Genomic DNA, 12,565 nt, shown 5'->3' with positions numbered 1-12,565 from the left:
GGCCGGAACTGACATGGCGGCGCCGCTGCAGCAGAGTCAGACGCACGTGGATTGTTAGTAAGGGTGTAGTGTTGTCATGGTGTTGCCATGGTATACCTTACCATAGCAGCAGAAGCACACCCAGGGAACTGTTGCAAGAAATTTCTGGCCTTTCGTCCATAAAACTATTAATTGCTCAGGGTCTCAGCTAGTCCTTGGATGACGCTCCTTCCAACATATCAAAAATTGGCAAACACCTCTATGGAAAGGAGGAGACTTGATCGCCGAATTCACCTGCTGGATCCGCCCGTGGAAAGGTTGATTTTACTATGGTAGGGAATATTAGCTTACGAGGGTATCTACTAGCCTCAGGTGGTTACCACCTTGTAAACTGGGGTACAAAACCACCCCTGATAAACGTAACCATGGTAATATCAACATGTCAAGGCAGGATAGTATTCAGCACCATAGTAGGCTGGTAGTAATATGATGGTAGGCTGATGGTAAAATTTACCAAAGCTAGTAACTTAGTAAATTGATGGTAAAAACTTTTTTCAGTGCCATCCTGCCTGCGGCTAGGGTAGACGGCGGTGCCAGGCGGTGCCAGCCCGCCTATCTGACGGCCTTCCTGGCCAGTCGGCCGCAGTCGCCGTCACCCTTCCTGTGGTTGACGTGGCGGTGCAGACCAGCGCTATCAGTGGAGCCCGGCCGGGCCGGTCTTCCTTCGCAGTTAGCTGGGTCGTGCCTGGCTAATATTATATTTACACCACATCCAGTGGCCACCACACGCCATGGTTACCAGGTAATGGTTCGGTACAGATGTGTATGTATGTACCGTTCCGTACATTCCTCCTAATGCATAATAGCTTATACGAGGAAACACATTACACAAGACATGTATCATAAAAACATAAAGCCTATTAACAACAGTAATTGCTCACTTAGCCCATTTCAATAAAAATCATCGAACAACAGTTTGTACTTGTATAACAACAAAGGCCACCCTGTAACACATCGAATAGGTATACAACTATTTACACATGATGAACATCAAACATGCCCATTTTGTACATAATGATGCCAAAACTCATCTAAAACCTACCTATTTGTATAAAACCTATTAATTTGTAACTTCCCGGCCTCAATGAAACGGCAATGATATACCATATTATTTGTGAATGTTTTCATTTTCTTTTTTCAAATATCTGCACAGTCGACACATTCTGAACTTGTCTGACACTGTAAGCATATATCTGTTCCTCGACATGTTCTTCGTAGTGGCGCCTCCTCGGAATGGTCCGCGACTCCGCTGATATCCTGAAACACAAACAGAACAGGTGACCTCACCATTATAAATAATTGTATGAAAATAAAATAAAAGGTTTCATGCTTCAATTCTGCATTGTTGACCTTGCGTGACGTCATTTATGAAGTCACTAGGGCCATAAGAGTATTTCGGTCAATACATCCCGATGAAATTGAGCTAGCGAGTCGTGAAGGTCACCAATCGACTCGGGAAGGCCATCGGAGTCGAATGATATGCGATATGACCATTGACTTCCTTCGACCAACTTCGTGAACGAGGAGCTCTGACCTGACGTTGACCCGAGGTCAACATCTGAAGCTGACCTAACCCGAACAAAAGCATATCATTCGACGCGCCTGAGGGAGGCGAGCACGATGGTGCCACAATGGCGGATCTGCGGCCATTTTTTGCAAAGTTTTTGAGCCCGTGCCTTGGGCCACTTGACCTGACCTTAGAGGTCACCGGTTGACCTGAGACCTTAAAATTTGGTACCAGTCGATGCGTCTCGTATCGGCGCACACGCTCGCTTTTTTCTGCGAGGCTCTAGCTCCATCAGGGGCGAAACGGCAAGGGTCGTACCCCCCCCCTCCCCCACCCCTCGGCCGGCGCGTTTGTAGAAAGTCGGCGGGTCCGTCGAAGGCTAATGAACATGAAAAAGCTATGGTGTGTTTTATTTCTTCCATTGGGTTTGTCGCTCAATTATTTCATTCTGATTGAATACAGAAAACGTTGAATAATTTTCAACAAAACTAACTCACGTCGGTCACTTTCCGTGGCGCCGCTCCTGCTTGTTCCACCGACAGCCGAGGCGCCGCTCCAGACCCTTCCTCTCCTGCCGGTGACGTCTCCTCTGCTCCTCCAGCTCCTGGTTGTGCCACTCCTGGAGCTGGATTAGCTGCTGGCGGTGTCTTCGTGTCGCCTCTATGAGATTCCGAAGGTGCTCAAGGTGCCGGCCTGGCTGCCGTCCCCGTTCTTGTTGTTGCTGTTGCTGCTGCTGGTGCTGTTGCTGCTGCTGTTGCTGCTGTTGTTGTTTCTGCCGCTGCTGCTGTTGTTGCTGCTGCTGTTGTTGCTGATGCTGCTGCTGCTGCTGGTGCTGTTCCTGCTGCTGGTGCTGCTGTTGTTGCGTCTTCTTCTGCCGCTGTTGTTTTTGATGCTGATGCTTTTGCTGCTGTTCCTCCTGCTGTTGATGCTGTTCGGGCTGCTGCTGCTGCTTCTCCTGCTTCTTCAAGTCTGGAATAAGAATATCCGAGATTGGTAGAAGACAGTTATGAGGGTGGACACAAGTTAAGCCTGGAATCAGGGCCGAGATGTTGAACCCAGCTTTTTTGAAGTGACTGACACGACTTATTTGGTAGTATATATATGCTGTTAATCAGACATGTGCATGGATCCGAGTGATGGATCTATGATCTCAGTGGATCTTAAAGCAAAGTACAGGTTGGGATCTATGATCCCACCGGATCCGGCGTGAAAAATACATACATCTTGGATCTATGATCTCACATGATCTGACGATAAATTAAAAACATGGATCTATGATCTGAGTGGATCCCACCATGCACCACATTTGAAACCATGTTTTGAAGGGTTTCTATGCCAATGAGTGACACAAAACTATGGATTATGGCGTGCGATCACATAAAATCACTAAAACAGAACGTTTGTGAGTTGAAACAAGTGCTTTTTTGGGATATTTGTGTTGACAAAAAATAATTGAGGATCTGTGATCTCACTGGATCTCAAGCAGAAAATGAAACTCGGATCTGTGATTCCTACGGATCTCTCGACAAATTACAGAGCTGGATCTATGATCCCGTCGGATCCGAGATCAGGATCCGTGGGATCAGATCCCAGATCCATTTTCTCGGATACATGCACATGTCTGCTGTTAATCACAACAAGAGCATGTAGCTATAGCATCTTTGAGCTCGGTCGTATTCATCACGAATGCTAATACGACACGGGATATGTTCACTCATCGTTAAATCTGATATCTTACCTTGTGCAAGTGTCTCTTCATTCTCTAGCTCCTTCTCCAGCTCCTTTCCCAGCCGCTGACGCCTCCTGCTGCACTCCTCCATCAGCCGATCCAACTCCTCCCCTGTCCGGATGTTCGGGAATCTCTCCTCCAACTCTTGTGTTTCTCGTCGGTGCCTCTGCTTCATTTTGTTCCACTGCTTCTGGAACTCCTGCTGCTGGTCGTCCCACTCGCTTTGGTGCTTTCGCTCCAGCACTGCACATTGCCTACGTTTCCTCCGATTCAGCAACTCAGTCTGCCTTTGACGTTTCTCTACAAGGAGCTGCAACTGTCCCTCAGTCTGAAGTTCCACGCATCTGACAGCACTGTCGTGTAGCTTATGAAGCCTTTTTCGCTCCTCATGGTGCCGCGTTTTCATTTGCCACCACATCTCATCATGATGCTGCTCCAGACGCTGGCACTCTTTATCATGCTGCTCGTTCAGACTCCTCTTCTCCCCGTAGCCCCGCGGCTCGAGCTCCTGCCACAGCTGCTGGTGCTGTCGCTCCAGCTGCTGCCATTTCTCTCGCTGAGTTCGAGGCAGACCTTCCGATGTCTGCTCCTCGTCTCCGTCACGCCGCTGCTGGCCACCGGCCTCTCCGCCGTCGTCATCCCGCTCCGAGTCTGAAACGCAGTAGGTCAGGTGGGCGTTAATAGGTCCATTGGTAGTCGAGAGACTAAGTAGCAAGACAGACACAACTTAGCGTCAGTAGAGGTGAGACAGGAACTGGTCAGAGGAACTGGTCAGACGGCTGGGTCGGTGTGAGTTTGGTCAGTGGGGGCGGACGGGATGAGAAGGTATGTCAATAGGGTCAGTTGAAAAGGATTATGATGAGTTAGATGGAAGGCCATTCGGTGGAGTCAGATGGGAGGAACATTGTAGGGGTCAGGTGAGAGGTCATCTGGTGGTTTCAGGTGGAAGGTCACTCGGTGAGGCTAAGGTGGGAGGTCAGTCAGTGGGGTCAGGTGGGAAGTCAGTAGGGGCGGGGGAGGGGGGGGGGGGTCATGTGGGAGGTCAGCTGGTGCTTTGCGAGATCAGGTGAGAGGAAAATCAGGGTTAGGTGGAATGTCAGCTCATGGGGTCAGCTGGGATGTCAGTCAGTGACTTTATGAATTTATAAATACCAGAAACGCTTAAATATCACAGAAGTTTATAAAAGTAGATAAATTAAAATGCAACAGCCTCAACCTGAACGTGTAATTTTTTATTACCATGCAACATTTGAGCCCTTTCTTTGTGAGAACTGAGATCCATAAGTATCTTGTCAATTAATGACGGCGTGTTTACTGATATATTAACACAAGCAGAACCGAATACGATATTTAGTAGCATACGTTTTGTCTTTTTGCAACTGGGTATTTAAACAACCCGAAAAGGCATATTTTCATGCATTCTACAATGTCCGAGGATCACAAAATTCTCACTATATCAAATACCTACTTTGGAGCATATCTTTTTTTTGAAGTCACCACCGAATTAATAGTATAATTATAATAATGGTAATTAACAGTATTAATAAAAATAATAAACTAAAGAATCAAATTATAAATTATAAAGAGAGCTCTGTATATTCTTATGAGACCACTCGAACTGCTCTCGTATGATGTAGCCACGTCAGCAATGACACTGGGAGCTATTGAACCCACCGTCTTTCAGTAAAAGCGGTCTGCACCACTGGTGTCTTACCTTCTGAGTCGGTCTCTTCCACCGCCACATAGTACGGCATCATCTCCCATCGGTCCGGCCACCAGCCGGTGACGGCGTCATAAGCCGTACGCAGCCGGTCACCGGACAGCAGCTGCTGCAGCCGGCGGCGCCAGAGGCCGGCCGTGGCGTCCACAGACGCGGCGTCCATCTCTGGCAGTCGGTACTGGATCTGCTTGTGAAGGTTGTGGTTGAAGAACAGCTCCAGCTTCTCTCGGGTCTCCTGGTAGGTAGCCATTGGTCGGTAGTTACTCATCCATCTGTTCTTCACTGCCTGGTCTATATTCCGCCACCAGCTCATCTTACCCGGTGCGTTCACTCGCACAGCCTGCAGCAGCAGCTCGGGACGCAGCAGCAGCTCGGCACGGCCCCGCGGCGTGTCCAGCTCGGCGGTCAGTCCGGCCGGCCGCTCCTCCAGTGGCCGCCGCAGCTGTTGACTACACCAAGTGGCCACCCTGTCCGGGTCACCCAGCAGGAACTCCAGGTTAGACCTGGTGAGGAGCTGTATCAGGGGCGTTACGTCCTGCGTGACGATGTCGCTGGCCGGTGACGTCATCGGCTCTCCTGGCACCAGGTCTGCCGGGTCGACTACGGTCCATGCCATGAATAGGCAGCACTGCTGCCGATATTTTCCTGAGGTGCTGTAGTGCCACCACTGTAGTAGAAGTGGTGCTGTGCGAACCAGCGGAGGGATGTTCTCCTTCCACCAGCTCTCCCAGCACGGTGCTCCAGGACGGTAACCGACACCGTCAAGTATAGCATGCAGTACCAGCGTCCGTCCGAGACGGAGCCGCAGCTCCCGCTCTGAGGGCGGCCCCGTACCGCCCTCCAGCAGCGGATCCACGTTCCGCTGACCCACACAGCTTGCCATCAGAAGGACCGTAGCATGCTCCCTCATCAGCCTTAGTGTTTCGATGATAGCCAGTCGCTGGTCTGTGCTGAGTGTAGCGGCCACATCGATAGTGTGATCGAAAAAGCAAGGCAATCTTCCAGCGGCGAGGTTTGCCTCCAGCCAGTCCAGTATTTTGTGAACACCGTCAGTTACGCCCGTCCACATATCAACGGGCGTGATTTGGGCTAGCCAAAGTCCGGCCGACTTTATATAGTATGACTTCAATGGTACATCCTCATCCACCACCTCCTTCTTTTTCAGTAAACTTTTCATGGCTTTTACAGCCACGATAGCCGCTCGTATCACTGGAGCGAGGTGGCGAACGGCGACTATCTCCGCCCGTGAGTAGGAAATCCGAAACTCGATAAGCTCGGTGTCACTGCCGGGCCGGCCGGTCGGCACAAGGTGTACCCCGTATCGATGGATGTCATCCCTCGCCGCCGCTGGTGGAAAGTCGGCCTCCAGGTGACATCCGTCGAGCTGTCCTTCTGCCGGCCACCACCCGCGCACGAGGATACAGGGCACGTAGTCAGTGCCGCCGTCTGTAACATCGGTTGTACTTTTGACGTTGACGGCCGGGCCGGCAGTGTCGATCTTGCCTCCCATTACTTTACACATGTCCCGCATGAGCCGACGAATAGAATCAGCCGGCATGGCCTCCAGCGGCTGATCATGACAGCACGCTTTCGTTCTGACCCAGTGCAGAGTCACAAAGCCAGGGTTTTTGGTCGGCCGGGCCCACAGCTGTGGTGCACACTTTGGGCTAATAACGGCCGGCTCCTCTCTCTTCCCCACCGCCGCCCAGCGGAAGGGACCGTCAAACTCGAACATATGATCGAAGTCTGACGTCCCTCCCCGGCCGACGACGCCGTCATCCAGGCCCTCGGCACTGCTGCCCGATCCATTGATGGAGGCTATCCCGAGGGGCTGGTTGGGCTGGCAGTGCCGACACCGGGCGGCGGCGGCGTCATTAACATCCTGCAGGGCCGCCGCGAGTGGTTCAGTCACCAGCCAGCGGACAACGTTTCTCACCTCACTCGCAGTACAATACCCTTGCTGCCCTGCAGACTGGTTGTTCATAATGTCGGTTGCCAATAGCAGCGTGTCTGGGATCAGGTGTGCACACGATCCATACTTGTGTACTAACCTTATCACGCTCCAGTCCATTCCCCTGGTTAACCTGTTTATCCTCTCCGCTCTCCGCGCACCAAACACACCGGGTCGGGACATGGCTGCTGGCTGCTCTGACACTCATGAACTGACTGAGGTCGTCCGACGCCGCTGCACATATACTTATCGAGCCCCGGCGGAAGCCGAGATAAGAGTGAACGCTCCGTGGCTCTCAATGTCCACCGGCAGAGACTGACACGCTCTGTCAATATTATGTAGACAGTGGCGTACACAGGGGGTCATGGGGGCCATCGCCCCCCTTTTCGCCCAGCCGCCCAGATGGCGCCCCAAGTAGCGCCAACTAGGCTGATGCCGCTTCACAGAGGGAACATAAAATAAAAAAGTGAAGCGCAATCAGGATCGACCTTAATAATAATATCTCTTTGAGGGGTGCGTGGACACTCACAACCTTAAAAGTTAAACTCCTCCAAGATTGCTTCCCTGTTCCAGTGGCAGCTCTAGCCCCTACAAAGCCAAGGAGGGCCCTGCTCCAACCTCCTCTATCTTGCTCTAGGAGGAGTTTAGAGGTGTTTGGAAGTGCGACTGGAACAGACCCAATGTTCTCCAGGGCACCCCCAACGAGGACATGAACCCCAATGTTAAAGGGCGCCCCTCCAGAAACTAGAATATTCCGAACGCCAGGGTCATGGTGCCCCTCAAAAGCCACTGGCGCCTACCTGAACGGAGACTACAGCTGCCCCATCTAAGATCGCTGGCGCCACTATGAAACCAATGGCGCCCCTCTATAGCACCCGGCATCCCATCCGAGGCGCCCCTTGAGACTACAGTCCAAGCTGAACGGCGCCCCTCCGGAGCGTCCGGCGCACTGCTGAAGGCAACTGTGGCTCCATCCAAGCCCAATGGCGCCCCTCAGCGCCCTACTGAAGATCACAGTCGCCCCATCCAAGGTCGCTGGCGCCCCTAAAGAGCCACTGACGCCCACCTGAACGGGGGCTTCAGTCGCCCCATCCAAGATCGATGGCGCCCCTCTGAAATCACTGGTGCCACTCTGAACATCACAGTCGGACCACCCGAGATCGTTGGCGCCCACTTGATATTAAAGTCTCCCCATCCAAGCTCAATGACGCTCCTCCAGAGCGTTCGGCGCCTTGCCGAAGGCAACAGTAACCCCATCCAAGGTCAATGGCACCCCTCTAGATCTTCCGGCGCCCCTCTGCAGATCACAGTCGCCCCATCTGAGATCGCTAGCGCCCCTCAATAGCCACTGACGCCCACCTGAACGGGGACTACAGTCGCCCCGCCCTCATCTAAGATCGATGGCGCCCCTCTGAACCCACTGACAATGGCATTCAGCTTTCGCTGCAAAACGAAAAAAACATGCCTATGATTTCAAGAATGCCCTTGACGTCCCGTTGATTAAGAAATTATGAAGTTGTTACGTTTTTATTAAAACAAAATTTTTGAAAAAGGCCATCTTACGATTTTGATAAAAATTACATTTTTGAATCAGCTCACCGTCAGTTTTCGAATGATACATTTCGTTTCTTATATGGATGAAATGACTTTTAGACGAACCGTGAACTATATGCCTCCCCCCCCCCCAACGGCTAGCGGGTGACGCGGAGGCCCAGCGGTCGCCGGGTTAACCAGCAGGAAAAATGTTACAGTTGCCTGAACCGGACCTGTTGCAACTTGCCAAAGTCATATGACCTGGCCCGGAGTCAGGACCCATAGTTCACAATTCCCTTTTGACCTTACCCGTCTAGATCACGATTCACGCCAGCTCCATTTTCTGCTGTCTTTCAGATTGCAGCCCCTTCCCTAGACCCCCGTCCGTTCCCTTCCCTAGACTTCCCTAGACCCCCGGCACCACGCCAACCGCATCATCCTGCCTGCGGCTGGGGTAGACGGCGGTACTTACCACCAGCCCGCCTATCTGACGGCCTTCCTGGCCAGTCGGCCGCAGTTGTCGTCACCCTTCCTGTGGTTGACGTGGCGGTGCAGACCAGCGCTATCAGTGGAGCCCGGCCGGTATCCCGTCGATGTCTCATGTTTTCTCCATATGAGGCGTCTTTAGCTCTTCGCTCTTTTTTTTCACAGCTAGCTACTGTAATATTTCGTTAGACAGACAGACAGACTGACAGACAGAAATAAAGAAAGCCGGAGGGAGGGAGGTCAGACGGACAGATGGAAGGACGGATGGACGGGCAGGCAGGCGGGCAGGCAGACAGACAGACAGACAGACAGACAGACAGACAGACAAAAAACAGACAGTAGATCCAACCCCTCTATTTTGTCGAGAGATCCACTGAGATCATAGATCCAGCTCTCGGATCCATGCACATGTCTGATCCCGAGCAGCCCTTCCGAGGCAAAGAGCAGTCGATACTAAGATCTCGGCAACACCACATCAAGCGTGAATTCAGAGCTACTGTTATTGTGCTTCCACCGCTGCTTTCCTTCTGCGTCAGGCTCTGCATCAGTGTCTACTTCGGCCTCCGCTTGAACTGTTACTTCAGCTCCTGGATCAGCTTTTACCATTAAATGAGCTACTGATTCTGCTTCGACACCTCCTCCCACTTCTTCTCCAGCGTCTACATCAGCCCCTGCGTGGGTCTCCTTTTAGCTGTAGTGCTGCTGCTGAGGCTTCCAAGACTGCTGCTTTGCCGTGTCTCTGACTGAACTCGTTGTGTCGTGGCAATCACAATGATGAATGACAGAATCACAGACAAGCGTTCGGCGTGCCACTACGTCGAGAAATCGCCACTTCTCTCAGACCAGTCTTCAGTAAAATATTCAGCGGGCAGTGTGACCATGTCGTCTTCGGTCTCCCACTCTTCTTGCTCGAGTGCGCCATTCGACCACTGTGATATCTCGCGGGAGTTTGAAGAGTCCAAATCCCTTTCCGCTACAGGCAAGCCCTCGATGGCTGCACTGTCGTCACTCGCACTGTGGTCCCTTGGGAGGTGGGCTGGTGATTGACGTGTGGGGTTACCCGTTTCTGGCCACTTGTCTCGGAGGCATCACCATTCACCATAGTTCTTTGCGTGGCAATGACAGCGAGAGGGATAGTCTATCATGTAACCCGGCAAACAACGACGTCTGTGTAACAGACACTTGGATGATTGTAATATCTGTTTCTCATACCTGGGTGGGTCTGTTTGATATTGTATGTACCTTACAATAGGTTTTTTTAAGAGGTTTTATTATTTGACGTTTGTTGTGAAGCGTGTGGACGCCATATAGTAGGCTGCAGAATCCGTGCATCGATTGTTATCAGGGTGTAAGTTATCATTGGTATCATATCATATGCATCACACCATAATTTGACCGAATTTTCCCTTGCTTGTAGAGAGAGATTCTCTCTCTTCCTCCCTCTCTTTTTCTCTCTTTCCTCCTCTCCTCTCCCCCTTCCTCTCTGTATTTCTCTCTCTCATTCTCTCTCTGTCCTCTCTCTCTCTCTCTCTCTCTCTCTCTCTCTCTCTCTCTCTCTCTCTCTCTCTCTCTCTCTCTCTCTCTCTCTCTCTCTCTCTCTCTCTCTCTCTCTCTCCATCCCCTCCCCTGTCTCCCAGAGCCTGAGCTTACCGTAGATTTTCCCGTTGAGCTGAGAGTTGATGCTGAGCAAACGGTGCGCCTTGTGACGCTCGATGCCGCTCGAAGGATCGTAATGCTGGAGCGAGCCCTTTGTGATGCACGAAAATATCTGAAATGGCACAATAAGTGACTCCCTTGCATTAGCGACCGGGAGCCAATATTTAAAGTCGCTTGATGGCGACAGTGGTAAATAATGCAAGTGAAAGCAACCGATTCATATGCATTTTACTGGTGTCGAATATTTTTCCCGAAAATTTATAATGTGCCAGTACAATTCCATATCTAAAAACAAAAAATTGTGAGCTGTGATCTAAGTGGTGACCAGAAAAGTAGTTTTATCAGTGATCAGCACGCATGATGATGTTGCGAAGTGACAATGCTAGTTATTCGCCCAACATTCCCGATGCCATTTGAAGCCCAGATGTCACAATTGTGGCTCTGCCTGTGTAACGAAGTTCGAGAAACAAAAGCCGTTGTCCCATGCAAATGGAAAGGCCCAAGCGCAGCTGGTGGTCATGGTAGACCTTCTGTGGCGGCCAGTAAGCTGACCAACTGTAAATGTACGAACACGTGAACACGTGACCCTGGCTGACAATGCCCGCACTCTGAGCCTACCGAATCTCATCGAAATCGATAGGGGCCGTGATCGAAAGCTTCATCAAATCCTGATCGATTTGCCGTGCAATGACCCCTCAGCCATCTCAGTTTCGGGCGCCCGCCGCTGACGTCACGACCCCTTCTACGAGGTGAGGTCAGGTCACCGAGCGCCAGTGCCGAATTTGTTGCATATTACCGCGGCTTGCTTACTTTGCGAGATAGCATAGTGTGGTCAAATACCCTCCTTCCTCTTATACGGCCTTGCTCCTCAGCCCAGCCCACCATGGCGACGTTGTCTGAGAGGCCCCACCCGGTCGCGGGTTATAATAGGTATGTGCTTGTCTCCTCACATCTTGATCTGATTTGTGCAAGTACATAGGAGCAAAGGACGGTGATGCTATGATGATAAATGCACCATCACTCATTGCTTCCAACGTACCAACACATCATTATTTCAGCTCAAAAGGAGAAGCGCTCAGGTGGCCCAGTTGTGTTATATTTCACTTCAGATGATTTTGAGATGAGAAGATGCCTACATAGCGTCTGTTTCAATTGATGTTCGCGGTACATCTGAAATAAAGTGCACCGCTGAAAACCAATCGAAGCAGGCCTATGTAGTTTTGCCGAGCGTATCCCAAGATTTGAGGCACGAGTCCGCAGTTGCTAATAATTATTTTAACTAGATCATATTCGAGGTAAGCAGTGCGCCAGTTTTGCAATGGAACCTTATAACAAACTGAACAGATTACAGCGGCAAGGTCAACTTTTAGAATTGATTCAATTGTGTGTGTTTTCCTAACAAATAACGTCTTGAACTTCATGAATTCAACGCACCACGAACCATCGCAATGCATGCTCCAAATGCCCAGTGCAGTAAATCTCGATTACTGCAAAAGTCATTTGAAGCACCACTACGCATTTTGGCATATCACTGATTTTCGAATTTCGGCCCAACTTTTGGTTGAAGCACAGCCCAGTAACCCATGTGTCTGTAATGTTTCAGTATCACCAATCAGACACAGTGGGTTACTGAGGCCATGATTCGATGTAATGGGCGATGTATCTGCATTCCATTTTGTCATAATGTTTCATATAATAACATCTTCAAGGCGACTGTCAATGCTGCTGAAGCTCGGGCATATTAGGGGCAATAGTGAGTGATACGATTTCAGCAGCGTATCGCAGCACAATTGCCCCTTAAGCCCCGGTCACACATACACGACGCACGGCCCGCGCACCAAAAATTCATTCATTCTGGCCAGTGCGTCGTCCTGCGCTATGCATTCGTTACTCGTTCGTCGAGCGCGCTGGGCGAACGGAATCATGCGTCGTCATTCGTCGCGT

The 12,565-nt window shown here is 50.9% G+C and overlaps 1 protein-coding gene across 1 annotated transcript; it reads right to left on the bottom strand.

Annotated features, from left to right (window-relative positions):
- Positions 1–718: 718 nt before the first annotated feature.
- LOC122369315 lies at positions 719–7,159 on the bottom strand. Its single transcript, XM_043343963.1, has 4 exons — positions 4,990–7,159; positions 3,285–3,926; positions 2,044–2,515; positions 719–1,296 (listed from the first exon to the last, which is right to left on the bottom strand). The coding sequence occupies exons 1-3, from the start codon at positions 7,127–7,129 to the stop codon at positions 2,049–2,051; spliced, it is 3,249 nt and encodes a 1,082-aa protein (XP_043199898.1). The 5' UTR covers positions 7,130–7,159; the 3' UTR covers positions 719–1,296; positions 2,044–2,048.
- Positions 7,160–12,565: the final 5,406 nt, after the last annotated feature.

This window comes from Amphibalanus amphitrite, unplaced genomic scaffold (genome assembly GCF_019059575.1).
Source record: "Amphibalanus amphitrite isolate SeventyFive unplaced genomic scaffold, NRLGWU_Aamphi_draft 001025F_arrow, whole genome shotgun sequence".
Taxonomy (NCBI): domain Eukaryota; kingdom Metazoa; phylum Arthropoda; class Thecostraca; order Balanomorpha; family Balanidae; genus Amphibalanus; species Amphibalanus amphitrite.
The sequence above is the reverse complement of the archived record's forward strand: the minus strand, read 5'-3'. Positions and strand labels throughout refer to the sequence as shown.

Coding starts and splice junctions, on each gene's coding strand:
- LOC122369315 (XM_043343963.1), bottom strand. CDS start 7,129: ATGTCCCGACCCGGTGTGTTTGGTGCGCGGAGAGCGGAGAGGATAAAC. Junction 3,927..4,989: donor GGAAGAGACCGACTCAGAAG/GTAAGACACCAG, acceptor ACTGCGTTTCAG/ACTCGGAGCGGGATGACGAC. Junction 2,516..3,284: donor TGAAGAGACACTTGCACAAG/GTAAGATATCAG, acceptor TTCTTATTCCAG/ACTTGAAGAAGCAGGAGAAG.